Consider the following 25,071-nt stretch of genomic DNA (forward strand, 5'->3'; position numbering starts at 1 on the left):
CAGCTCGATTTATCCTTGGGACGTTTTGTGAGACTAACTTGCCCCTGTATGAGAGGGAACTCTTGGTGCGCGTTGACCGGGATCGGGTAGACTCGAGCTTCGCGCTCCCACATAAAATGTCAAGACTGCGCGTCATGTGACTTTTTTACAGCAAAGCAAGGCAAATTAGCCACGGAGATGGAACGAAGAGTCATCAAAATAGACAGAAGGCAAGGCGACTTCAATCAACACAATATTTTAATAAATAATGTCTTCAACTTGAAAACAGGCAGATATCGATTTTGACAGAATGCATCTATTTTATGTCACCACTGGAGCCACTGAAGCAACAAAATCGGCTTTCTACAAAGCCAGAAGGGTGGTGGAAGCTTGATGAGATGGGATTCGAGGAGCCAGAAGTGAAGGGGGTGGGGCGGGGGGCTTTGTGGGCTTGAGTCCTCCTAGTCCATGAAGCCCCCATACCTTTTGTGAAGCTCGGCATTTTGCCACGCGCGCTTTGATACTCCCCCGTTCTTGTTGCCGTCCACCAGCCACTCGGGCCTGCCCACCCGCCTCATGAAGCCTCCGTAACGCTTCCTCAAGCCGCGGTCTAACACCGCCTCCAGCAGATCGCCCGGATCTCGCCCGTCATCTCGCCCTTGTTCGCCATCCTCATGGACCCCCTCTGTGCTCTGCTCGGGCACCGTATTCAGGACCTTCAGGATTTCGAGCCGGATTTTTTCTTCCTCATCTCGCTTTGCGGAATCATCTGGCAAGGCTTCAGAAAACGAGCGGCGAGACATGAAGCCCCCGTAGCGCTTCATGAAGCCACCGTATTTCTTGGCCAGCCGGTGTCCCGCCGACGTCGCCTCTCGGTCATTGCTCAGAATGAGCCCGGCTGCTTCCGGTTCTTCTTGTGGTCGTAGGTCCCCGTCCGAAGGAATCGGATTTCCTCCCTCCAGGAGGATGTCCCAGCAGAGGCGGAGCTTCTCACGGTCCACCTCACCATCACACTCAAGTGAGCATGTCTGGGCGGGGAAAAAAAAATGGAAATCAACTGATCAATCAATCACCGATCAACACACACAATGTTTTGGTTTTCTGCCCAAGTCGGGTGCAAAGTCGAACTGGACGCATCTTTTGGCCCCCCAAAAGTCAGTCACGGGGCTGCAGTTAAGATGACCATCACGACAAATTGGTTCGACCAATTGCTATCTGCGATGATTCAGAGGGACGTCGTTGTCATATTTATGAATGAAATACAAAGCGACCCATCGCGTATGTCCGCCGAATCGCTCGGCCTGCGCCTCGTTCAATTAGGCCCGCACCAAAAAAAAAAAATGACGCGCCGCCGCCTTCGCTTGCCATCTCGACCTGCTTCGAGGAGTCGCACAAATTTGTCTTCAGCTTCATTCCCTCCATCCTCAGCTGCGTTTGGTGATACTGACGCGTAGGTGAGCCCCTTTGGATCTCGCTGCTTTGCTCCTGTTCCTCGGCATTGGGAGAATAGAGAACTCCAAAAGACGACTTGCATTAGCGCTGCGCGCATTCGCAAGCCGGGTCATTTCCATTCCAGAGACTTGCGAGTGCCGTGACTCCATAATCTGCCGCAAGGGTTCACTTTTATTATAATTATTGTTGCATTGCATATGCAACAATATAAAATAATAATATATTATTTTTAAAAAATATATTAATATATTATATTTTTAATATAATATTTTTATTAATATATTAATATTTTATATTAATATAAAATATTGCATAATTGCATTGTTTGGCCTGGGAAATATGTTGTATTTACTTGCCCCGCCCACACGGAGCAAGTAGGCAACCGCCAGGCAGTGTCTGCAAATCAAATCTGGCTGCAAATCAAATATGGGTGACTAAAACTGTTTTTTTTCTAAATATTGTGGAATAGTCAAGTTTTATATATATATAATATGTTGTCAGTCAAGAGCGAAGCCCTCTACATAAAAATTGCTCATGAGGTGATGAAAAGGTTCCATGTTGTTATTCAAATGCCGGCTGCAGCTATGGCGCCGTTTTAATGGAAATTGATTCCTCGCCACTTTCCGCGGGAGATTTTCAATCATATGTGACTCGCTTAATCGATGCATGTTTAATTCAGGCGCCACCCCCCCCCCCCACTACCCCCTTCCCGAGGCCCACATGCCGAGCACTTGCTCAACGGTCACTTGAACTCAAAGGAAGGAGAGGAGATCGGGTGGTCTGGGGGAACGACAGACACGGTGGCTCGACAAAGGGAGAGGCTTCGACACTGACCGGATCGGGTGGAAAAAAGCAAAAAAAAATGTCTGTCCGTTTCCATGCGTGGCACTCCTTTTTTTTAACGCTCAAGGAAAACAAGGGGCAGCGTGCTTCTCCGTCACGACAGCATTTTCCGCGGCGCCGCTAATGAAAGTCTCTCTTTCCAAATGCTATTCTCTCGCCACGCTCTCAAACGCAGCAGGGCAAGCAAGCCCCCTTATGGCCCCCGGGGTTGCCCATTTGAAGTCATCTGCTCCAAATCTCCGATGTGTCGTTGGTTTTCACTTATTTCAACCATCAGAAACTCACCGAGAAGGGATTCTCGCTGAGTTTATGGAGACGGAATTAATGAACAGGAAAATTGGATTGAGGACGGATTGGCACTTCGGGGGCGGGCGGGGGAGGGAGGGGGGGGGGCAATGATGAAAAGTACAGTCCACAATCGCTATTGCGTCGAGTGGAAGCCTTCCATCACCCGCTATAATTTGTTTGTTTGTCAGTTTGTTGATGGGGTGGGGTGCGGGGTTGTAGAGGCGCTGCGCCCGCCCTTTGCCATCAATCGATTGTTTGTTTCAGCGGTCAGGAATCCCCCCCCCCACCCACCCACCCCACCACCACCACCACGAACCGCCTTTTACTTACCAAAGCGGAGAAGGCCGCGCGTTGTCCGAGCAGGCGGTAGACGCACAGCGCGCACTCCTTCGCGCATTGGGCTCCGACCGCCGGGGACACGCACGCTCCCAGGACCAACATCCAAATGCAACTGCGCTGTGCGGCGGAAGCCATGGGCTGACAAAATGAAGAAAGGACAATCACCAACGGCCACTGTTATTTAACTCTTCGAATACCTGGACTACGAGTTTGGGCCGGAACCCCCCCCCCCCCCCTTCTCCCACCCCCTGCCCCCTATCGTCTTTTGCTCAAGTACGCAAAAGCTCTTACCTTATGACTGGAGTCAAGTTCTCGAGTGACAAAATTCCTTCCCGAAGTGTTCACCCACCGCGCCGCCGACGGACGAAGCCGACGCTCGCAATTTATGCTGAGCGGGGCGAGCGGCGCTCAGCTTTTCAGCCAATCAGCAAATACTTGGAGAGAAAGACAAAAACATCAACCCGGGTTGCCCAATAGCCCCTTCGCACCCGAACTCCAATCCGCGCGTCGGCAGCGAAGCCGCTGAAGTGTTTCTCAACCCCCCCCCCCACCCACCCCCGCCCCCCTCCGAGTTGACGTCACGTATAAGTGAGGTTGGAAGAGCGACGCATTTGTCACATCTTGCTCGAGAGCAAGAGATGACGGAGATGGAGTGAAAGGCTTCGTTTGTCAGCCCGACTCTTAAAATGTGACGAAATACAGCAAATCATATGTCGAGAAAGGGGGAAATTTGGAGCCTGGATAATAATTTCCCCCTCCTGTTGAATTCATCGGTGTACTGTACTTGATCACATCCTCCCCGGTGCTCATTGCACGCGACTGGCCAACTCGTGACGACCAAACGCGTCGGGTCCTTTCCTCTCTTCGGATGCAGAGAACTGACTCGTGAGGCATTTTCCATTTCCATTTCAAAACCAGCCGGCAGCCATGCCGAATCGTGACGTTGGGGGTGGGGTGGCGGGGTTATGATGAAAGCACGCAGCTAAGAGCACCTCCACTTGCCGGATGCACCCTGGTGATGATTCCTCATCTTAATCGCAACTCTTGGAGAGTCACCGTCTGATTACGAGTGAACCAAGTCGCTTAACGTACGACTGACTGACTAACTAACCCAAGAAAATTAAAAAAAAAACATCCGGAGGTGGGCGGCCCGGTAGTCCAGTGGCTAGCACGTCGGCTTCACAGTTCGGAGGTACCGGGTTCGATTCCAGCTCCGGCCTCCCTGTGTGGAGTTTGCATGTTCTCCCCGGGCCTGCGTGGGTTTTCTCCGGGTGCTCCGGTTTCCTCCCAAATTCCAAAAATATGCATGGCAGGCTGATGGAACACTCTAAATTGTCCCTAGGTGTGAGTGTGTGCGTGGATGGTTGTTCGTCTATGTGCGCCCTGCGATTGGCTGGCAACCGATTCAGGGTGTCCCCCGCCTACTGCCCGGAGACGGCTGGGATGGGCTCCAGCACCCCCCGCGACCCTAGTGAGGATCAAGCGGTACGGAAGATGAGATGAGATGAGACATCCGAAGGTAGCAATGCGCTGGTCACCTCGACGTGTTCATGAAGCTGCGAAGCTAAAGTCACCCCAGCCCCCACCCCCAACGGGCGAGGAACAAGCTTGGGCCTGTTCTCACCATCATCTTCATCATCATCATCATCATCATCCGGGCTTTTTCCACACATTACAACAGAAACGATCAGACTGTCGTTCGAACACCATACGCCAGACTAGAAGGCCAACGAACCCAAATGGAATCCATCCAAATTAGCTACGCGTTTACCTCCCCGATACCGCTTGTCCCCTTTGGAGGGGGGGTCACGGTTGAGGTGACGCTGATCCAAAATGACTCTGGGCAAGACGCGGTGAACACAAAAGAACAACCGTTGCATTCACACTCACGTTCGCACCTGGAGAGAAGTGAACGTCTTCCTGCGCGTGCAGCAGACTGAGGTGAGATTCCGACCCAGAATCTCTCCACGATGAGCCAGATAAGAACACTTGAAAATTCTCCAATTGGATTCTCTCGTCAAAGTGGATGCATGGGGGGCAGGGGGGGGGGGACAAACCAAATCCTCATTTACTCATATGCGCAGTAATCTGTTATCATTTCTGTTACTATAACAACAGGCTAAAGGCAAGTTTTTTTTTAATTAAGAGCAGGCGTTGAGCTAACATAACAAAGTCGGCTCGTTGTTTGTTCTCGCCGTCTATTTGTCAGGAACAGGAACGGCAATAAAGATTAGACTGCAAAGCCAGTTAGGAGGACTTTTCATTTACTGTTTACTCTTTGTGTGTGTGTGTGTGTTCTCATGTTTCAGAATACGCTTGTGTGTGTGTGTTCACTAGTGGAAAATTAGAAGACCATGTGAGATATAAAAAAATAATAATAATAGGCATCAGGTAAGCAATATCCTTTCAACTCAGATATTGTGTAAAGTGATCTGAAATGGGTTGGAAAGAGCTGTCCAGCGTAGCACATTCAAGGTAGGTCCCCGTCTTTATGAGCATACAAGGATCGGAGCTTCCAAAATGCGCCCCGATAAACGAGGTGGCGCAGCGGTGAAAAAAATCCTATCACGTGGCACATGGCAAGTGCACTTGCCATGTCCACTTCTCACCTTCTTTGCTCATTTTCATTTGCTTGTAAGAGATTTCTCGCCTCGTGTTTTTCATACAAATATCGACTGCGATTATGACTTTTATGAGCGATGGTGCATTTTGACTTACAGAACAATTTGGGTCAGATCGTACAAACGGAACTTTGTTGTCAACCGCCGACCTTTGCGTATTTATTGACAATGCATTGTATCGTTAGCGCAAACAATACCGTATCGATATGCAGGGCCGGACTACGACGACCCTCGTGAGGAAAAAACGGATGGATGCAGAAGGAAAATGGCTTTTCTTCAAACGCAGCTGCAAATTTTTTTACAATCGTTCAATGAATTCCACAAAGAATAAAGAAATGTAACCGTACAGCAGCGCGTAGAAAGGAATTTGGCCCCGAGTCAAATCCCAAATGTTTGACCCGTGGCGGACGGGAGGTTACAGCGCATTGATTTTGGCGCTCGGCTTCTTCTCAGCCGACCGCCGCGTTCCCGTCGTCGCTCTCAGCATTCTCAAGAGAGCAAACCGCCAATCGGCGTTTCCTTCTCGACTGGCCCGATCGCATCGTGTTCAACTGGCTGAGGTACCGCCTCAAGATTGATCGGTATACGTAACGGCATTACGTATCGGTATACGTAGCGGCATCACTGCTATTCAGTCACAATGGCAGAAAGTAAATTACTCTTTACATCAGCGGTCTCCAAACTTTTTCCTGTGAAGGCCACATAACTTTTCCCTTCTCTGATGGGGGGGCCGGTGTCAGTTTGTAACATCGACGATCGTAGGGGAGCTTAAAAATTTTTTTCCCAGAAAGCCACACAAATAACCACAAAATAACAGAAATAACCCTTTCCAGGTTCTTTACAGAAAAAAAAGTCAGGAAACAAATAATCACACTATTAATGAAATAAATAATAACCCTCTCTGAGTTCTTTACAGAAAAAAACAGGAAATAAATAATAACTAAACAACTCTCTCTCTTTATAGCCCCATGAAATCCACAAAAAAAAAGAGTTCTGCCATGTACGAGAACGCCACCTATCTTGTCTTGTTTATGTCTGCTACCGTCTTGTTCACGTGTTCTACTAATTGATCTGAGACGCAACTAAAACACTGAAACATTCTATGGTGTGTAAATAACTTTGTGACCTTGATTTCAACCCTATTTGCGACGTGGGTCATTTTGCCCCGAAGACCACCTTTGTACTTTTTTGTACAGCTTCCATGGAAATATGAATAAAAACATTTCAATTTTTCTGCAGTTGGGGACAATCTAGGAAAAGTAATAACATTTCAAGTTTAAAAAAAAAAAAGATAATTTAGGGGTTTTTTGGGGCGTTTTTAACACAGTGACGGGTCATTTTAACCCGAGGACAACAGGAGGGTTAGAGGGCCGGGTCAAATGTGCCCGCGGGCCGGATACGGCCCACGGGCCGTAGTTTGGGGACCCCTGCTATATACAGTAGAGGATCGTTTTCCGAGAGAAACGAAACGACGTGGATGCGGTTTGGAAATTGAAGGTCATTAGATGTAATAAACGAGCTGGGATGAGCGTGATGAGCCACAACATCAAACGGTCTCCGGCTGCGCTGTCGTTGCAGGAAGTGGAGAAAGTGTCGGCGTTGCCATTTTGTCCGGCTCCACCCTGCAGCATCCACCCTGAACGGCTACAGGCATCGGCCGCGTGCATGTTGGCCACCCTTCAGCGATGCAAACAACAGCCGCACAAAAGGAGTCCGTCAAGGACGTTTCAAATATTTGCCAAGAGCCATTTTGTCTAAAGCGCACAACAATGGGGGCACAATGCGTCCGAAAGCTTTTGCGCTCTCAAAGAGGTATTCGCTCCGTTTGTCGGTTGTGTTTTTATGATTGCATCGTTTTGGTTGAGGGCGGCAATTGTGAAAAGCCAATTGGGAAAGGTCCAAGTATTTTTCACTATTTGTTTCTTGACTTGGACTGTTTTGTTGATTTGGCCGGGCGGAATGGAATTGGCCAGGCGAGAGTCGGCATTCAAAAGAATCAACAGATGAAACGCACTTTGACATACTCGGCTAAATGCCAATTTCAAAGAGATGACCTGAAAAAAGGGAACACAAAATAGCAAAATTGACTCTGGGGGGTGGAAGAAAAACGCTTTTTTTTAAACACTCTGAACAAAAGTACATTTCACAAGGTGAGTTTAGGAATAGATTTTACTTGCAGAGTCGCTCAAGGATCGATGGAGGACCTTCAGCTTGGGAAACGGCCACTCGGGCGCCCGAGCCGGGCCGATCCAAATGTGTGGCAGAAGAGTCTCCGAAAGCGAACATCAATTAACAGTCAAGGGAGGGTTCGTTGTCCAAGTTTTAATGTCATCGTTTCTCGGAATATCTGATGACAGGAAGGGAGGAGACTAATTAGCAGAATCAAATCAGAGAAGGGAAAAGTTTGTATGTGTGCGCGTGCGGGACACAATGCGTGTCAGAAAAGTTGCATGACTGGAGTCTCAAAAGATGGACTGTATCATCAAATCTGAGGGAGGCGGGGGGGGGGGGCGGGGGGGGGTTCCCTTTTTTGAGGACCCTTACTGCGCTCCAGATGAGCAAGCAGCACATCTGCAATGGCGACAGTTGTGGCAGGACAACTTTGGCCAGCTGACGAATTCCTGCACGAGACCAACATCACAATGCCGGAGAACTCTCCCCTTCTCAGTTGGCCTGGCTGCCTCCCACCCCCCACCCCCTGCCCAAAGTCGAAAGATGCTAACAATATATATATATATATATTATATATATATATATGTTTTCGGCGCACGACAGCCCGTCAATGACAACTTTTAATGGCCGCGTGATGGCCGCTTGCTAACCACTAGTAATGCTACTATTATTATTATTATTATTATAAGATCAACTTTATTTGTCCCACACTGGGGACATTTACAGTCTACAGCAAGATTGTGGGTAGAAAGAAGAAATAAGAAAAACAAAGTGTTTGCATTCACAAAATAAATGTTACCGTTTCAATGTACACCGTTCATTCATTCATTCATTCATCTCCCGAGCCGCTTGATCCGCACTAGGGTCGCGGGGGGTGCTGGAGCCTATCCCAGCTGTCTTCGGGCAGTAGGCAGGGGACACCCTGAATCGGTTGCCAGCCAATCGCAGGGCACACAGAAACGAACAACCATTCGCACTCACACTCACACCTAGGGACAATTTAGAGTGTTCAATCAGCCTGCCACGCATGTTTTTGGAATGTGGGAGGAAACCGGAGCACCCGGAGAAAACCCACGCAGGCCCGGGGAGAACATGCAAACTCCACACAGGGAGGCCGGAGCTGGAATCGAACCCGGTACCTCTGCACTGTGAAGCCGATGTGCTAACCACTGGACTACCGGGCCGCCTGTACACTGTTCAATTAAGTGGAATATAAATATAGATACAGATAACATTTTTTTTATGGTTGTTATTATTGCTATTATTCGGTGCGCGACGGCCACCAAGGGTGAATATTCCCGGGCCAAATTTTGGCCCTAGTGCACCCTCGTTATGCAAGTCCTACTTATGATATTGATGGTTTGTCGCCCGCTCCTCGTCGAATGTCAAACCTAAATGCGTGTCCTTAAGAACTGGCCTGACTGTTCCACTAGTTTTGGAGGGGAGTGTCTGCCATCCCTTGAAAGGCTAAACGTTTCTGCATTTTTTCATATATGTGTATGTATGTATGCGATTATTATCGCCGGGGGGAGGGAACAAGGTGCGCGTGGTTATGGGGAATGTTTCGTGATGTCTGTTATGAAAAGCAGGATGAGTGAAAGCAGGTTGTTTGAGCTCAGTGGGAGGTATGAAAATAGCAAGCTCTCCCGCACTTGACCCGAGGACAAGCAGCTCCCACCATTCGGCATTCGAGTGCTGTTGTTGAGCTCCAACAAACATGGCGGAACTGCAGCGGTTGCCACAGAGCCCAGCCGGGATCAACGGGGGCGCGTCAGCCGCGCTGTTCAACAAAGCGCTTCCGTTTGGACGGTTCCGATTCCAGCTGGGCTTTGGTCTTTGCTGAATTTGGGGAAAACTGCCCCAAACGCATTTACTGTGTTTCAATGTGATTTTAACCGTTTTATTTCTGATGTTGTGTGCCTGGAGACAAGTCTTTTTTTTTCTTCTTTTTTTAGTTACAGAAGCAAATGGTATTGCGTAGTACATGATGCGTATATATGTTTTTTCCAAAAACCAAATAAATATACCGGTATATATACATCCATATATATATATATATATATATATATATATATATATACACACGCACACACACACGTATATATTATATACAATTTTTCAGATGAAACAAAATAAATACAACATTCTGATCAAAATATTTTTTTGCCCCACGGACCAGTTTAATGTCAGACAATATTTTCAGGGACCGGCCTTTAAATACAACAAAATTATATGAGATGAACTGCATTAACATTTCTAAACATAATAATAAACACTAATCATGACACGAGGAATGTTCTATGTGACCGCAACACTCAGGTCGCTGAGGTAACGTTTAAACGCGCCTTCAAAATAAGATGCGGGGCAAATACAAAGTGCATGAAATCTACCACTCGCCATTGTCGCATATTACGCAGAGTGGGCGTGGAAATCTCCCGTTGACATCAATCCGTATTTGAAGTAGGACTCCCAATAATGTCTATTCAATGTAGCCTGCTTATTCTTGATCGTCGTATGGTCCTCTTCTGTCTCCTGGCAGGGACTTTTCCCCACCCCAAAGATGCTTGTTTTCTTGACTCATTTTGCTCGCTGCCGGGTTTCATGTTAGCTATGACCTATCACCGCGAACGAAAAGCGCACCTGGACCTGCGTCAAGAGTGACATATTGTTCATTCATATCAATTTTTTATTCTTTCTGTGCGGCCCAGTACCAAATCTATCCTTTTGTTGTTGTTGTCGTGGAGTTCCTCCGAGCTACAATCTGTCAGGCCATTTTACCGCATTCTGGAAACATGTTTCTGGGGCACATTTCCTCGTCACTTCATTTTCCTTCACTATTCCCCATGAAAGAAATCCAATTTCTGGAGCGGATACGTTCTCCAGAACGGGTTTTGTCAAAAAGAATCTTTGGTCTTCCTTGATGGAAGCTCGGCATTCAAAATGTCTTGACAGTAATGCGCAACCCTGAGTTTGAGAAAATGAAAAAGCTACTTTCATCGCTGAAGGCAGGGGCAAGACATGGGGCTGTGCGTGCGCCACCCTCTGACTCACAGATGGCCGTGCTAATTGTCAGCGCAGCCCTGAAGCACTAGCACATAACTTCCCTTGTTTATTCTATTCACCAATCAAATGCATGTCGACTACATGTCTTCAAAATTTTTCCTTCGAGTTCAAAATTACTGTCAAGAGATTCAGGAATGATACCAAAACACACCTTGCCTCCTTGCTGTGATTAGCTGAGCGACACGTACATTTCTGACACGAGATAAGCTATTCAGGACATTGACCGAGCAAACATGTTATCTGCATGAAGGTAATTACTCGTCGCTGTCACGGCTTAATAAAAAACATTGTTGACATATTATGCCGTGACACCAGAAGCCGTTATCGCACGCATACACGCCTACAGCCCCCCCACCCCACCCCGCACACACAAAATAAATAAATAAATACTATCTATTGTGTACTATCAAATGGTGCTGCTGATTAACTCATTCAGTACCAGCCAATTCTGGACCAAGTCTGCAAAAGACGTTTAAAAACGTCTTTGGGAGTGAATGAGTTCATCGGGACGGCAGTCAAAGTGAAGTGAAGGTGCCGAGGTTAAAAATCAATTGTTTTTGGGGATCCCGTGGGAGCAAAGTTGTCTTCTTGTCACAAGAAGAAAAGACTCCTAAAAGTAGAGCGAGCGAGCGAGCGAGCGGCGGGTCGAGCTTCGTTTTGCCGTAGCACCTGCAAATCTAATCCCGTCTCACTAATCTTTTTATTCTCCTTCATCTGCCGGCGATGCGTGGCTGGAAGACAATGAAAAGTCATTTGAGAGAACGTCTCCTCTCTCGCCGCTGGGCTGTAATCGGACACTCCAGGATGAATCGCACAAAAATGAGTCTTGGTGTGCGCCTCTTGAATTTCTCCGTTCTCTTTAATCAAGTCGTTTCAAATCCAATGTTCCGTCTCGTGTATCAGTTCCAATTTGTCTTGACGGGAACATCATCATCAAGGCAAATCCAACTTCCCACCAGCCCAGTCAATCTTTTGGATAAAAATGTGCTAACGCGTTATTAGCGTGACTCTTTCTCTTTTACAGTGCGCAAAACGTAATTTGTTGCCGAAAAAGCCTGCGGGAAATGGGTTCTTACAGTGTCATGATTGGCAATCGTTTTTGTTTTTTAATTGTTTTGCGCCCATCCATCTGTTTTGCAGACAACGTCCTGTTTCAGGTGACTGGTCGCATGTTGAAAGGTCGCCACGTGATCACGGAATCCCTGCTGCGTTTGGTTTTGGATTGCAAGATGAAAGCAGACTGGCCAAACGAAACAAAAGCAACATTTGAAACCAGATCTCTCTTTTGTGTGGCATTCTTTTTTTTGGGGGGGGGGTCTCACTTGGGTTCACAACCTGTTGAGAAATTTGAAATGATCCCTCCGACCTTTTTCTTCCGCTTGTCTGGCTTTGGGTCAGGTCATGGGGGCGGGGCGGCGGGCTTGAGCAGAAACGTACCCTCTTCTTTCACTCATCCACATGGGAGGCATCGGACGTGCGTCGTGCACGCGTGTGTCCAGCATGGGCTGTGTCTTCCCTGGGGCCTCTTCGCGTTGGGACCCCTGACAGCGCCCAAGCTGGAGCTTGCTGTTGATGCGGAGACCGGCGGGTCTTATCATTTATTTTGTACGCGTCCATGTTTTTGAATATTTGTTGTTGTTTTGTCTCATGAGAAATACATTTTGCTTGTGTACCAGCCGTTTACTCATTTGGGCCCTTTGCGCTTTCATATTTGATGACATCTCTGATTGGCCCTTCCAAGTTCAAAACGTCGACACTCTTCAAGCTCAAGCTTTCAAAAGGATGCCGGTTGTACGCGTGTGTCGCCTGCTGACTTCGCTGACCCCCCTCCCTCCATTTTCCACGTGCCGCCTTTGAGTTTGAGCGTCAGCTAGCTAATCAGCGCCATCTTGTGTTTCAGATGAGCGAGCACAACTCGAAGGCGGGGCAGATTTCAAGGGAGGTGAGCGAAGCCCGCACCCCCGCAGAGGCGGCCACGCGACACTTCACTTTCGATTGAATTGGACCAAGCACATAACTTCAAATTATTCTTTTAATTTTTTTAACAATCTCTCAAAATGTTATCCGTTCCCCCGAAATATAGACACCCAAGTCTCCCGTTTAAGTGTGTTGAATCTGCTTTTCAAAATCGGTGCTTAAAGTTAAACAAAAGGCTGGAAAACATCCACCTGCTACGGTCCGACTGAAGGAAACACGCGCCTTTCCTTTTCCGACGGAAGATTTGCGGTACCTCGAGAATGATCCGGTCTAATTTCCTTCTCGTGAGTGTTTGCACTCACACGATGGCTTGAAGGGTCACACACGTGTAAGTTGAAGGGTTCGTTGTTTTTCAGTGGATGGCTCTTTTTTGCGAATGACAGATGGACAGATGGAATCCTTCAATGTAGTTTAATAAAAGGAGAAAAAATAAAAAATAAACGTCCGCACCGCAGCACGTCCCAGAACACAACCCCCGTAACTAAAATCACTTCCTGCTTCTCTTACTTTAACAGCCAATCAGAACCTAGCAACGTAAAAAATGTCTAAGCAATTATTAAACAACAAAATATAATTTAGGTATGCTTAACATGAAATAATATGATGCTCAAACGTAAAATGATAATTAATAATATAACATAAACTTACACAAGTGTCCAATTCGGATGAGTTTGGTAAATCTTCCATCTCTTTCCCCAAGTAAGCAGCGCGACCAAGTTCAGCCCAGCAGCCAAGTTGTGTGGAAGGATGGAAAGAAACATCTCAATCATGCGGGATGGTGGCCCTCCGATTTGGACACCAATGGGCTAAATGCTGTCAGTTGACTGCCCACTTGTTAGCTAGACTTTAGCGACCTTTATCCCCCTTCTTGTCCAAAAAGTGCACAATTTCTCCTTTTTTCTTTTCAAGCTGGTGAGCTCGAATCACTTGCTCAAATATCTTGTCCTTGCCATTCGGAGACGTTGACTGAAACGTTTGCACCTTAAAAGAAACGACGATTCACTGGCGGCTGGCTATACATGTGGCGTTTCAACAGCAACAACAGGTGTGGCCGTCTCTAAATTTAGAAAAAAAAATCCCGCAAAGTTAACGACCCTCGAGTAGATCAGGACGAGTCTGAGCAAGTTCAACATGAAATTCCCCCGTCCACACATTTGCAATAGAAACTCCGGGGGCTTGAGTGACAAAATCTCTTTGGGCCGAAAGCAACAAAGCGTAGAAAGCTTTTTTTATTACGCCCCCGGTTCCCAACCATCTCTTGAAAACGCCTCTGTATCGATAGGATTTTGTGAAACCTTCAGTCAGCGGTCGACTGCCGTTTTATTTTGAAAAGCCGCAAAGGAAGCGGATGCCGTCACCCTTCGGAGAGCGTCGCGCTTACGGCGATCGCCTCCCAATAGTGATGGGAATTCCGGCTGTTTAGGGAGCCGGTTCTTTTGGCTCGGCTCACTAAACAGAGCCGGCTCTTTCGGCTCCCAAATGGCTCCTCAGTTTTTTTGTTGCTTAAATTAATTTACTACCAAAAATAATGTAAAATTATGAGTAAAATGAATTACAAATGTAAAAATTATACAGTATATCAAATATTTTTTATTTATATGGCTTTATTTATATTCTTCTGAACATACTCAACATGGAGTACAACACGGAGTGCTACAAAAAATAAATTACAAAGTACAAAAAACAAAATCCATCTCAAAACAAGGTCAACAAAAAGTTCCAATCTCTGATTGTCTATAATTATAAGCTTTTAACTATTCACAGTAAAACAAAACAAGTAGGCTTTGATTACCACACAACAAATTATAAATTAAAATTTGATATTGGCTATTTTAACCTTGCACAGTCTTCACGCTGCCTTTGAACTATCAATTAAAGTAGAAATTAGCCAAATTTTACTGCGTTTCCTATCCTTTTTCTCACCTTGCGTGCGTGTACGTGTACGTGTGTGTGCGTGTTTGTAACTCTCCCCTCCCTCTTCTACCACGGATCTTGACCAATCACGTGCGGCTTTAACCGAAGGGGGGGGGGGGGGGCAGGAGAAAAAAAAGTCAGCTCCTATTAAAAGCGGCTCCCTATTAGGAGCCAGCTCCCGTTGTTCACTTCAAAGAGCCGGATCTAAGAGCCGGTTCGTTCGCGAACGACCCATCACGACCTCCCAAGCGGCGGGACCATCCGGTCCCGTCTCTCAACTGCGGAGTGACGCTCGCCGTCGCGGCGCCGTCCGTCACAGTGCACCGTTGCCGCCGATGCCCCCGGCCGCCCCGCGTCGGCGTTTCCCCCCTCCCCCGCCGCCCCCACAGAGAGTTCGAGTGCCGAAATAAGTAGCGGGAGCACGCACTCCACTTGGGACTCAGTTTCCGAATGACCAGCGGCCGCTTTGACTTCGACGATGGAGGCACCTACTGCGGAGGCTGGGAGGACGGCAAAGCTCACGGCCAGGGCGTGTGCACCGGACCCGACGGCCGGGGCGAATATTCGGGCTCGTGGTCCGGCGGCTTCGAGGCGGTCGGCGTGTACACCTGGCCCAGCGGCAACGTGTACCGAGGCGACTGGGCGCAGGGGAAACGCCACGGACTCGGCGCGGAGACCAAGGGCAAGTGGTTGTACCGGGGGGAGTGGACGCGCGGCCTCAAGGGGCGTTACGGCGTCCGCCAGAGCCTGAGCACGCCGGCCAGGTACGAGGGCACCTGGAGCAACGGGCTGCAGGACGGCTACGGCGTCGAGACCTACTCCGACGGAGGTAAACCTGCTGATGTTCGTTCGAACTCCGCCCGTCAGTCGCCGGGTCGCGCGGACCACTTCCCTTGAACAAAATTGCTGCGCCGAGATATCTTTGGCCAGCCCAAAGACTTGCGAGTGACTCGAGTTACTTTCCCTCTTTTAAAATAGCACCGTTTCACATTCTACAGCTCACGCCGACGGGGCCGAGGCCCGCGACCAAAGCTCTCGTAGGCGGACCCCCCGAGCGAACCTTCCAGCGACATTTGTTCCGCGGGGGCTTCGAATCTCGTCTGAATGTCAGGCTCCCAAAAGGCCCTTCTGCGGGAAATGTTATTACTCGATTCTTGTCAAGTTTGACTGACGTCTCAGGAAAACGCACTGTGAGACCGGACAAGTGCAACATGCAGTAAATCGAACTTTTGAAGAAAAACGGCCAGAGCTTGCGCCGCTTAGCCCATCGGTGTCAAACATACGGCGTCTGGGTCGTCTACATGGTCCCGCTCTGCGAAATGAGGCCCGTTTGAGCTTTTGGGGACTTTATTTCTTGTGACTGTCTTCGAGGCCGGTGTTTCTCCGTGACGTGTTTTGTTTCTTCTCCCTGTGCTTTCGTGTCTCTATCGTCGCCGCAGGCACATATCAAGGTCAGTGGAGCGGCGGGATGCGCCACGGCTACGGCGTGCGTCAGAGCGTCCCGTACGGCGTGGCTTCGCTCATCCGCTCCCCGCTCCGAACCTCGCTGGGCTCCCTGCGTAGCGAGGGGAGCGACGGCGCGCTTTTAGCGGGCGCCGCGTCCGACGGCCCCGCCGGCACGCGCGGCGGCTTTGTGCTCAACTTCCCTTCGGACGGAGAAGCCGGCGAGAAAAAGCGAGGTCTCTTCCGCCGCGGCTCTCTTTTTGGCAGCCTGCAGCGATTGCGCAAATCGGAGTCCCGTTCCTCCGTCTCCAGCAAGCGCAGCTCGGCGCCGAGCGAAACCGCTCTGAGCGGGATCAGCTCGAGCGACGGCAATTCCACCGGCAGCTTTGGAGACGGCGACCCGGCCGAGGACGACTGGACCCCGGAGGACGACGTGGACGCCGCCGTCACAGAGTCGTACGCGGGCGAGTGGAAGAACGACAAGCGCAACGGCTTGGGCGTCTCCGAGCGCTCCGACGGCCTGAAGTACGCGGGCGAATGGTTGAACAACAAGCGCCACGGCTACGGCGCCACCGTCTTTCCCGGCGGCGCCGGAGAAGAAGGCAAGTACAAAAACAACGTCCTAGCCCGAGGGATCCGGAAGCACTTCATCCCACTGAAGGACGCCAAGACCAAACGGAAGGTGGATCGCGCCGTCGAACGAGCGGCCGCAGCCGCTGCCGTCGCCCGAACCAAAGTGGAGATCGCCGTCTCCAGGTATGCTCGAGTCCCCGCCGATATCAAGCGCGACCTTCTCGCCGACGACTTGGGTGCCCCGGCGTCGCTCGTTTGACCTCCTCCGAAAGTCCAATCTCGAGGGACCGATCACATTAAGGGCCGCACACCTGGAAACGGTGCCGTTTCTTCCCGGGTTCTTCTCATCCCTCGACATCATTTCCTGCCTTTTTGGGCTTGTAGTTTTTCTTTGCCGTGGCCGTTTCCTCCCAAAAAGATTTGGACTCGCGATCACAATTTGTTGCGCGAGGTTGACCGCGGAGGGAGTCGGCGGCGGCCCTCGCGCCGTTTTGCGAAGGGATGATTTGTGGCGTGCAATTTGCAAAAGGTGTCCGGCAGAATGGCCTCACCATCTGTCCTTTTGGATTTTTGCAGGACGTCTCACACTCGGGCCAAAGCGGAGGCGGCGGATCGGGTCGCGCAGTTGGCGAGCAGAGACTCGGATATCGCCAGAGCCCTGGCCAGAGATCTCTCGCCTAGTTTCCATCAGCCAGGTAGCGACGGTGTCGGAGTTGCATGGCGAAAGACGAGAGGCTTTTTTTTTTCCCCTCCTGCGCACCGCCACCGCAGTCGCTGGCTTTTCTTGATCACGCTCGATGTGTTTACATGCCCTCAGCACGTATTTCTCCAAATTTGCACAGCATAAAACCTAAAACGGGCTTCTACCGTATTGGCCCTGATTATAAGATGGCCCTGATAAGACGACGCCCTCTTTTTCAAGACAGGGGTTCACTTTGGCCTGGGGAGTCAAGTTCAGCATTTGCTTCAATGCTATCTGGCGCCATCTAGCGTCGCGAATGGGTATAATGTCTTGACCCCGAATATAAGACGACCCCCCACTTTTTCAGTCTTATTACAATGCAAAAAACACCGTCTTATATTCAGGCCAATACGGTATTTGGGATAGCTTGTACGATGTCGTCCTGGGTCCCGTTTTCCAGGCCCGGACTACATCCGACAGAAATCCATCGTGGCGGCGGAGGCGAAGGACATCCTCGAGGAGTGTCAGCTGCAAAAAACGCCACCGAGTAGCCCTCATTTCTATCGCAAAGGCACGACCCCAACGCATTCTCCTCACCAGAGCCCGGCCCCAAGCCCCACCGCCTCACCAACCGGCATGAAGACGGGCTTCGGCGCTGGCGGGCTGTCAAAGCCTCCCGGGACAGGCGGCAAAACCTCAACGGCGGAACCCCTCAATCAAGGTAGCAGTTTGGGCTTTTTTTTTTTTTTTTACCCAACAGGCTGGGATTTGCCGTCTTTCGCAACTCAACATAAAAGCACGCGTGCTTGGCATGACTCTTTTGAAAGCGTTTTTTGGTTTGTGTTTTTTTTTTACGTGCCCGACTATAAGACGGGCACGTAAAAAAAAGCCCTGATTATAAGACGACGCCCCCTTTTTCAACACTCAAGTTTGAAAAAAAGACTTTTTGAACACCAAATTAATTTTTATAGAGAAAATAATAACGGTACATTTGAAACAAATGATTGTACCAATATATTTGAGAGAAAAAGCATGTTATTTTGCCTCATTCAAATCTTAATATCTGAAGATTTAAATATGTAAACTAAAGTGCAATCACATTCATAAATCTGACATCTGGTTTTTGAATTGTAAATTACATCATAACTTCTCCTCAGCTGCCAGTTAACCTGGCCGATCTTCGATCCACTTTTCTCCAGATTGTCGCTACTTTTCTCCATTTTCTGTTATCTCTTCTATTTTCTTCTCTTTCTTACTATTTTTTATTTTTCTTCTTTGTGCTACCGCTATTTTTATTCTTTGTGGCAGGGGTTCACTTTGGCCTGGTGAGTCAAGTACAGCATTCGCTTTAATGATATCTGGCGCCATCTAGCGTCGTGAATGGGTATAACGCCCAGACCCCGAATATAAGACGACCCCCCACTTTTTCAGTCTTATGTCAATGCAAACAAACGCCGTCTTATATTCAGGCCAATATAGTAAATAAATAGCATGCTGAATTGGTTGTCGGCCTCCTGCCATTTGTTTCTGGTTCGGACCATCCAGGACACACGTGACTTTCCTCTTTTTTTTTTGTGAACCAGGCATTGCAAAGGCAGCATGGAATCTCTCTCTCGGGCAGGAAGCCAGGCAACGTACGAAATCTTGCTCTGTTCAGGCCCCCGTGCCAAATAGCCGTTCCGCTCCCAACGGACAAATCCACTGCCAATACCACGGTTACTACGTCAAGGATGTCAAGACCCTGCCGCTCGAAGAACCGCTTGACGCAGGCGATGATTTTCACCCGTCGTGCCTCGCGCGCTTGCCGCCCCCCGCCAAGCCGGCGTGGTCGCCGGCTCCAAAAGTCTCGGCCGTCGCCGGCCCTTCGCCGCTCCCGCCGAAAGAGAACGCCAAAGCTCCGGCGGAGTCCAACAAGCCAAAGGGTTTTGCGGAAACCAAGAAAGCGAGTGTGGAAATCGGTGCCGAAATGGTCCGGGCGGAGTCGGTAAGTGTTTAGCGTAGTTGAGCGCGCGCAGAGGCCAAGGAGCCTTTGGACGCCTTATCTGGCTTCTGTGGTTTCAACCTTTGAGAATTTGGATTTTGGAAGAGAGAAATCAGGATTTGCCCCAAATGAAATCCATTTCTCCGAGAATTTGGGGGGAATGCCGGCAACGGTATCGCGACCGTGTTTTGTTGGCACCAACACTCGCCGAGTGCATGGGAAGGCAACGTGCGAGATGTTAAACATCCAATCGTATGAAGAGCGCAGCCCGATGTCGTTGTGAACAATGAAGGCGGACGTTGCATTCCGTTGTCATCAAGTCAAATGTCAATTTCTCTCCAGGGTCCCGACCCGATCTTGGTTGCTCTGGTGATGCTATTAAATGTCGGTCTGGCCATTCTTTTTGTCCATTTCCTGACCTGACAAATCTGAGCCAAGGTAAGTAACAAGTGTGTACTGTCTTTTTAAGTTTTTTTTCTCCTTTTTTTCTGCTGCAATATCTAAAACTGGATAGGCGACCTCGATTTGAGACCTGCCGTGACATCAGCTGCAGCTGTTGTGAAAGCGCGACAGAAATAAGTCCATCGTCTTGCATTATTTCAAGGTGCCAGATACTCGGGGAGGCTGCCGATACCGGCCAGTGATACTTAACGGCAAAATAAATGACTAGGAAGTCCTCCACGCCGGTAGTTGGCGCTATACTGCGGCAGTTTGACCCACAGACGAATTATCATCTGTGCTCTTTGTTCGTTTTTTTTTTTTGTCCTCGTGTTGAATGAAATATTGCTACTCGCTAGCAGTGTGCGCTCAAAGGGTCAGCGCACATCCTAGTATCGCTCTGGTAAAAATGTCTAGTTTTGCCCCCTCTTTAAACGATTTTTTTCGTCAGTTAAGTTCTGCAAGTTGTTGGTCAAATTAATAAGGGGGAAGGAAGAGTTTTGCAATGTTTTTTGGTTTTACAAACCCGGAATTCATTTCGCATCGGCTTTATTTTTCAGGTTTAACATGAATGACATTTTGTTTCTCGCGTTTGATGTTTGGTCCGAAGCAAATCGAAACCCCAATAATTGAATCCAAAGGTGTGACTGGGCGACGCATTGATGCGCAGCTTTTCCCATCTTTCAGATTTCTCCAAATTCGTCGGCTAAGCCGCGACCTCTCTGTGGTCCGGGGGCCCTTGTCAAAGGGGTTCCAATCAGATCGCCAGACAGAGTGAGGAACAAAGCGAAAGAGAGATGGAGAAAAAGATGGTGGAGAAATGATGACGATGATAAAGAGAAAGATGAAACCGGCGCCACGACACAGCGTCCCCGCAGGGACTGAAGTGCTGCCGTGGGCGCTCGGCGCGACCCGATTGGTCTGGGGACGATCGGCCATTCCACTCGGAGCGCAGTGAAAGCCGAAGGAAATCGAAGCGCCGGTTGCAAAAAGGGCAAGGGAGGAAAATGACACCGGAGACGCCACAGGAGATTCTCAGTCGGCTTTCAAAAGGACGGCGCACAAGGAGACTTGCTCATGAGCGTGCAGACTTTTGAAAAGGCCTTTGTGTTTTCTTTCTGTTTTCGCCAAGCAACTCTTGAAATTCGAAAGCGCTGCAATAAAGTTTGCGCCTCTTTGCAGAACGTCTTTGTTTTGCTCCGTCAGGTTTGCGTCTGACTGCGCTTGCCCATATGTTCAGCGGCGCACTTTTTAAGCTGACGGCCATGGACAGCTGCCGTACCGTTTTACAGAGTGACGTGTTGATGGGTGAAAAGGGCCCCCGGGCAGGAATGTGAAGCCGGTCCTCGGAGAGTGGCTCTATTTCGAACCGCCTCGCTATTGATCTGCTTTATCTGGCTTTGGCCAGGCCTGCCACAAAATCAGTCAAATGAATTGCGATAGGCGGCGACATTGAGCACATCTTAGGTCTCGTTTATCAAGTTGTCATTTTATTGTCGATAATACTTTTCACATTTTTCGCGCACTTTGTACTATACAGTCACCATCTGAACTATTTTGAATAGTACCGTAAAAAACAAAAAATGGCTCCCGCATACATTTGCTTAACCTAAATTGGAATTTTCATTCAAATTTGCGGCCCCGTTTTTTGCTTTTACAGGGCTCACCTTCTTAAATAACCCCTCGAAGAGATTTGTAACTGTTGAAACTTTGGTTTTGTCATCTAAAACTGGTCACCAATTTAAGTGAAAGCAAAGCATTTGGTTTCATCCAACACTGTTGCTATAGCAACGCATCGTTTGCTCAGAAAAATTACGCTAATTTTGATGGTCTCCTTAAGGTTTGTGATGACATATGGAACTTGGTAGGCACATAATGCTTGACAAAGCACAATTTTATTAACCGATTGTGATTATTTATTTTTTTTACCCCAGGATTTGCGCCCTCTAACATTTTTTTTTCAACAACACAACCCCAGTTGAACATTTCACCAAGATGGACCAAAAGTTGGAGGCACAGACAAAAAGCGGAGACCTTTGGGGAAGTCTCTGGATGGAGCCCTACTCTCCACACCAAGGTGGCCATTTTGAATTTCTTTTCAAATGTTGCCTCACTTTCGGCCTTTCGAGATGCTCTCGGCTCGACTGGATTTAGCCACACTAATTTTTTGATAAGTCTGGGGGCTAAATGACCTCATCAAATAGTTCCAAACAAAATGAAGCGGTTTTGTAGAGGGACTTGATATTTTCCCACGTGAAAGTTGTTGGGCCTCAACACGAAAACGCAGCCCGTTAAGTCACCAAAGCCAGGGTTGCATGTACAGCAAATCCAAATAGTGACTTTTTGGCGCCATCTCGTATAGCCACAAGCAGAAACTCGAGCTGTCAAATCGATGGAGGAGTTTTGCAGGTCGCAGTGAAGACAACGTTTGTTTTTGCTGAAAGATTCGCTGTAACAAAAAGAGCTGCTGCGTAAAAATTTGGGAAGCGCGTACAAGTGATAGAAGCGATTGAGCTGAAACAACAACAGTCGCGGAGATCACGGCCTGTCCGGATAAGATGTCGGGAAAGTGAAGGGCTTGTCGTAGCCCATAAGGTGGTTGTAATCCTGAGGGAGGCGGAACATGTCCGGGTTCACCAGCATCCCCGTGTCGTTGGCGTAGAAGGTGGTGAACATCTTGCTCACCGCCGGTATTTTTACCTGCCTCTGATGAAAAAGCGTCCTTCGCTCAGTTAGGAGGAGGCTGTAGGTCACGGCGACGTAGGTGTCCCGCTCGGGGTTGTGGTACAGGCGGATGACGTAACCCTTGGTGAACAGGTGCAGGAGCGCGGGGGTAAGGAAGGTGAAGAAGCCAACGATGCCGCAGAAGGCCACTTGCAGGGTCGGGCTCTGCACTCCGAGGCCGCTTTTCAGGAGGATCTGCGGCATGAGACAGAGACTGGCTCCACTGGTGCTATAAGAGAAGAATTTCACCCCTGCGAGCAGAAAAACGTCAACAAATCAGCAAGTCCAAAAGGGTGCGGATGAACACCGAAAACTATTTTCAAGTGGTTGAGCTGTCACTTATTTCACTGATGTCTTCACTTTTTGCCGGGGTGTCGTCACCCCCCCCCCCCCCTTCTCTTTTTTTGGTCTTCTTTAAAAGTTTGGACAAATAACGGACCCGTTTTGTCAGCCGCTGCTTGTCGCTAAGTTGTGCTAGTGCAACTATATATTCAGCCACAATCTTGACATCATACGCAACTACAGTTATGTCAACCACTAAATGGGCAAATATGGTCACCCCGTCATCACGTAATCAAGCAACTCACCGCGAACTGCAGTTGCCAAACTGCCCGTGTAAATAAGGTTGCCATCTTCAGATTGGGCCTCGGTAGAGAGAAAAGACGTTGGAGTGTGAGACCGCGCCTGCAAAAAAAAAACAAGATTCACTATTCGTATTTATCAACCATCATCCATCCGTTTTTTTAAACACGGCACGTGTCCTGCAGAGGGCCGGCCGGCTTTTGACGTTGACAAAACTGTTGACACTCTGCTCTGTCAATCAAAGAAACCCCCACAATGGCCACTGACAAAAGTAATAAACAAAAGTGGGATGAATATGTCTTTGATGTGCCAGCGCCAGAATGAGCACTCAAGTCAATATCAGGCAAATCAAATTAATGTGGCTAGAAAAGGTTTATTGTGTGTGTGTGTGTGTGTGTGTGGGGGGGGGGGGGGGGGGGGGGTTCGCCATGCGCGACGGCATGAAAGCGAGACGTGATAACGCGGCCTCGGTTGATTTCAAACGCGTTTATAGATGGCTAACATTCAGTGATGCTATTGACACGCGCTTCCTTTTTATTTCTTGATATTGTTCGGTGTCCAAGTGAGTGTTTAAGGTTGCCAAGCCCCGGTCTAGCGGCCAGTCCATTAGCTATTGCTATTGAGTCCTTGACGTGTGCCTGTCTGTACCTTCGGTTTCAGGCAAAGAGGTGACCTTTTGACAGCATGGAGATGATTTCCCCTCGGCCGGCCAAAACCAGACGCGCCACAAAGAGCTCCGCATCGCGCCGTGAAGACGCGAAAAAGAGAGAGCATTTTTGCTTGGCCGAAATGTGACTTCAGAAGCTCCGAATGCTAACAACTTCCGCCCTCCGTCTTCTTCTACGCCAATTTCCTTCTCGTTTGCGACATCGACGCTGACGTCCTATTGGGCGTCCGCAGCATAGATGTAGAACGACTAGAGAAAGCCTCGGCTGGTTGACGACGAGCACGTCGGGCCGCCATCTTGAACCGGGAGTCCCCGGCCACCTCTTTCAATCGCTTGTCAATTATTGTTGCACTCGGACAAATTAATCAGAACGCGTCGAATTGTGCCTCGAGTTGGTTTGTTAGAAACACCAAACGCGTGGCTAATTTTAGAATCGAAGCGTTTGTAATTGCCAGTTGAAGCCACGAGAGGGTGGCACAGCGCTACCTTTGTCCAAATTGAAGCTGCATTTCAATAAATTTGGACCGTTTGCCTTCGGGGCGTCGGGACTCACTTTGGTTGCCAGCGAGATGGCCGGGTGGGGTTATCTTGTCCACGCCAAGCTGTGCCCGTTGAGCAGATTTGCATCAGGCAGAGTGCAAAGCAAACTCCCAAAAGTAGCTTTGCTTCGCAGCAGCTTCACTTCTGTCAAAATGACACTTGATGCTTCTTTTGACCTTTGTGTGCCAGGTTATTTGCGCCCCATGTGCAGTCACGGCTGCAAGCTACATGTCGGCGCAAAGAAACGCCGCAGCAGACTGTTTGTTGCCCTCGACTTTATGGCTTTTGGTTTCCGGGCATGATCTGACTCTTAATGTGGGCGGCAGGTTTCAAGTCGTTATTCAAGACCAAACATGGTAGCCGGCTATCTTTGTGGAAATCACAATTGAGGCAAGATGCGAAATGAAATGACTTCCTCCTCACGCCTTGAGCCCGCTTACCGCTCAAAGGGACCGATCTCTCACGACAAGTTACCCGGAGGAGGTCTTCTTTCCGACAGCCGCACTTTCTGCTTTTACAGCTTGTGTCCCTGAACTTGTCTCCTTGGGAAATGATCCCTCGATCATCCGAAACGGAAGCTATTGGGGCCGTTCAGAATACACCCCCCCACGCACCCCCTGATTCAAACCTGTGACCGGACTGGTCAGTCATTCAGAAGGAGAATCACACTGCTTCTACAGGCAATTGGGTGATGATCAACCCGACGAAAGCAAACTCCATCCCATGTTGCGGTCGTTGGAAACCGTTATGAGATTTATGATTAAACACGTTTTGCTCGTAATGGCCGAGAACG

The 25,071-nt window shown here is 48.9% G+C and overlaps 3 protein-coding genes across 5 annotated transcripts; 1 reads left to right on the forward strand and 2 right to left on the reverse strand.

Annotated features, from left to right (window-relative positions):
- Positions 1 to 219: 219 nt before the first annotated feature.
- Positions 220 to 13,964, reverse strand: LOC127616513 (proenkephalin-A-like). 2 transcript variants are annotated; one of them, XM_052088137.1, is made up of 6 exons: positions 13,383 to 13,964; positions 12,988 to 13,260; positions 7,696 to 7,869; positions 3,193 to 3,335; positions 2,893 to 3,039; positions 220 to 1,007 (listed from the first exon to the last, which is right to left on the reverse strand). In XM_052088137.1, the coding sequence occupies exons 5-6, from the start codon at positions 3,034 to 3,036 to the stop codon at positions 441 to 443; spliced, it is 711 nt and encodes a 236-aa protein (XP_051944097.1). In that variant the 5' UTR covers positions 3,037 to 3,039; positions 3,193 to 3,335; positions 7,696 to 7,869; positions 12,988 to 13,260; positions 13,383 to 13,964; the 3' UTR covers positions 220 to 440. The 2 variants fall into 2 exon arrangements, with proteins under 2 accessions (XP_051944097.1, XP_051944098.1); XM_052088138.1 differs by lacking the exons at positions 7,696 to 7,869; positions 12,988 to 13,260; positions 13,383 to 13,964 and having other exon boundaries at positions 3,193 to 3,440.
- Positions 13,965 to 14,960: 996 nt separating this feature from the next.
- On the forward strand, positions 14,961 to 20,949 carry LOC127616505 (junctophilin-1-like). Of its 2 annotated transcripts, XM_052088125.1 has the most exons (7): positions 14,961 to 15,477; positions 16,088 to 16,847; positions 17,241 to 17,359; positions 17,807 to 18,067; positions 18,930 to 19,330; positions 20,453 to 20,539; positions 20,644 to 20,949. In XM_052088125.1, exons 1-7 carry the CDS (start codon positions 15,099 to 15,101, stop codon positions 20,860 to 20,862), a joined length of 2,226 nt encoding a protein of 741 aa, XP_051944085.1. In that variant the 5' UTR covers positions 14,961 to 15,098; the 3' UTR covers positions 20,863 to 20,949. The 2 variants fall into 2 exon arrangements, with proteins under 2 accessions (XP_051944085.1, XP_051944087.1); XM_052088127.1 differs by lacking the exons at positions 20,453 to 20,539; positions 20,644 to 20,949 and adding an exon at positions 19,670 to 19,765.
- Positions 20,950 to 21,235: 286 nt separating this feature from the next.
- tmem70 (transmembrane protein 70) lies at positions 21,236 to 23,937 on the reverse strand. Its single transcript, XM_052088139.1, has 3 exons — positions 23,720 to 23,937; positions 23,077 to 23,173; positions 21,236 to 22,740 (listed from the first exon to the last, which is right to left on the reverse strand). Exons 1-3 carry the CDS (start codon positions 23,843 to 23,845, stop codon positions 22,304 to 22,306), a joined length of 660 nt encoding a protein of 219 aa, XP_051944099.1. The 5' UTR covers positions 23,846 to 23,937; the 3' UTR covers positions 21,236 to 22,303.
- Positions 23,938 to 25,071: the final 1,134 nt, after the last annotated feature.

The sequence above is a fragment of the Hippocampus zosterae genome, chromosome 15, assembly GCF_025434085.1.
Source record: "Hippocampus zosterae strain Florida chromosome 15, ASM2543408v3, whole genome shotgun sequence".
Lineage (NCBI taxonomy): Eukaryota > Metazoa > Chordata > Actinopteri > Syngnathiformes > Syngnathidae > Hippocampus > Hippocampus zosterae.

Coding starts and splice junctions, on each gene's coding strand:
- LOC127616513 (XM_052088137.1), bottom strand. CDS start 3,036: ATGGCTTCCGCCGCACAGCGCAGTTGCATTTGGATGTTGGTCCTGGGA. Junction 1,008..2,892: donor GCGCGGCCTTCTCCGCTTTG/GTAAGTAAAAGG, acceptor TTCCCCGCCCAG/ACATGCTCACTTGAGTGTGA.
- tmem70 (XM_052088139.1), bottom strand. CDS start 23,845: ATGCTCTCTCTTTTTCGCGTCTTCACGGCGCGATGCGGAGCTCTTTGT. Junction 23,174..23,719: donor CTCTTTGCCTGAAACCGAAG/GTACAGACAGGC, acceptor TTTTTTTTGCAG/GCGCGGTCTCACACTCCAAC. Junction 22,741..23,076: donor TTTGGCAACTGCAGTTCGCG/GTGAGTTGCTTG, acceptor TTCTGCTCGCAG/GGGTGAAATTCTTCTCTTAT.
- LOC127616505 (XM_052088125.1), top strand. CDS start 15,099: ATGACCAGCGGCCGCTTTGACTTCGACGATGGAGGCACCTACTGCGGA. Junction 17,360..17,806: donor GCCTAGTTTCCATCAGCCAG/GTAGCGACGGTG, acceptor CCCGTTTTCCAG/GCCCGGACTACATCCGACAG. Junction 20,540..20,643: donor CAATCAGATCGCCAGACAGA/GTGAGGAACAAA, acceptor GCGTCCCCGCAG/GGACTGAAGTGCTGCCGTGG.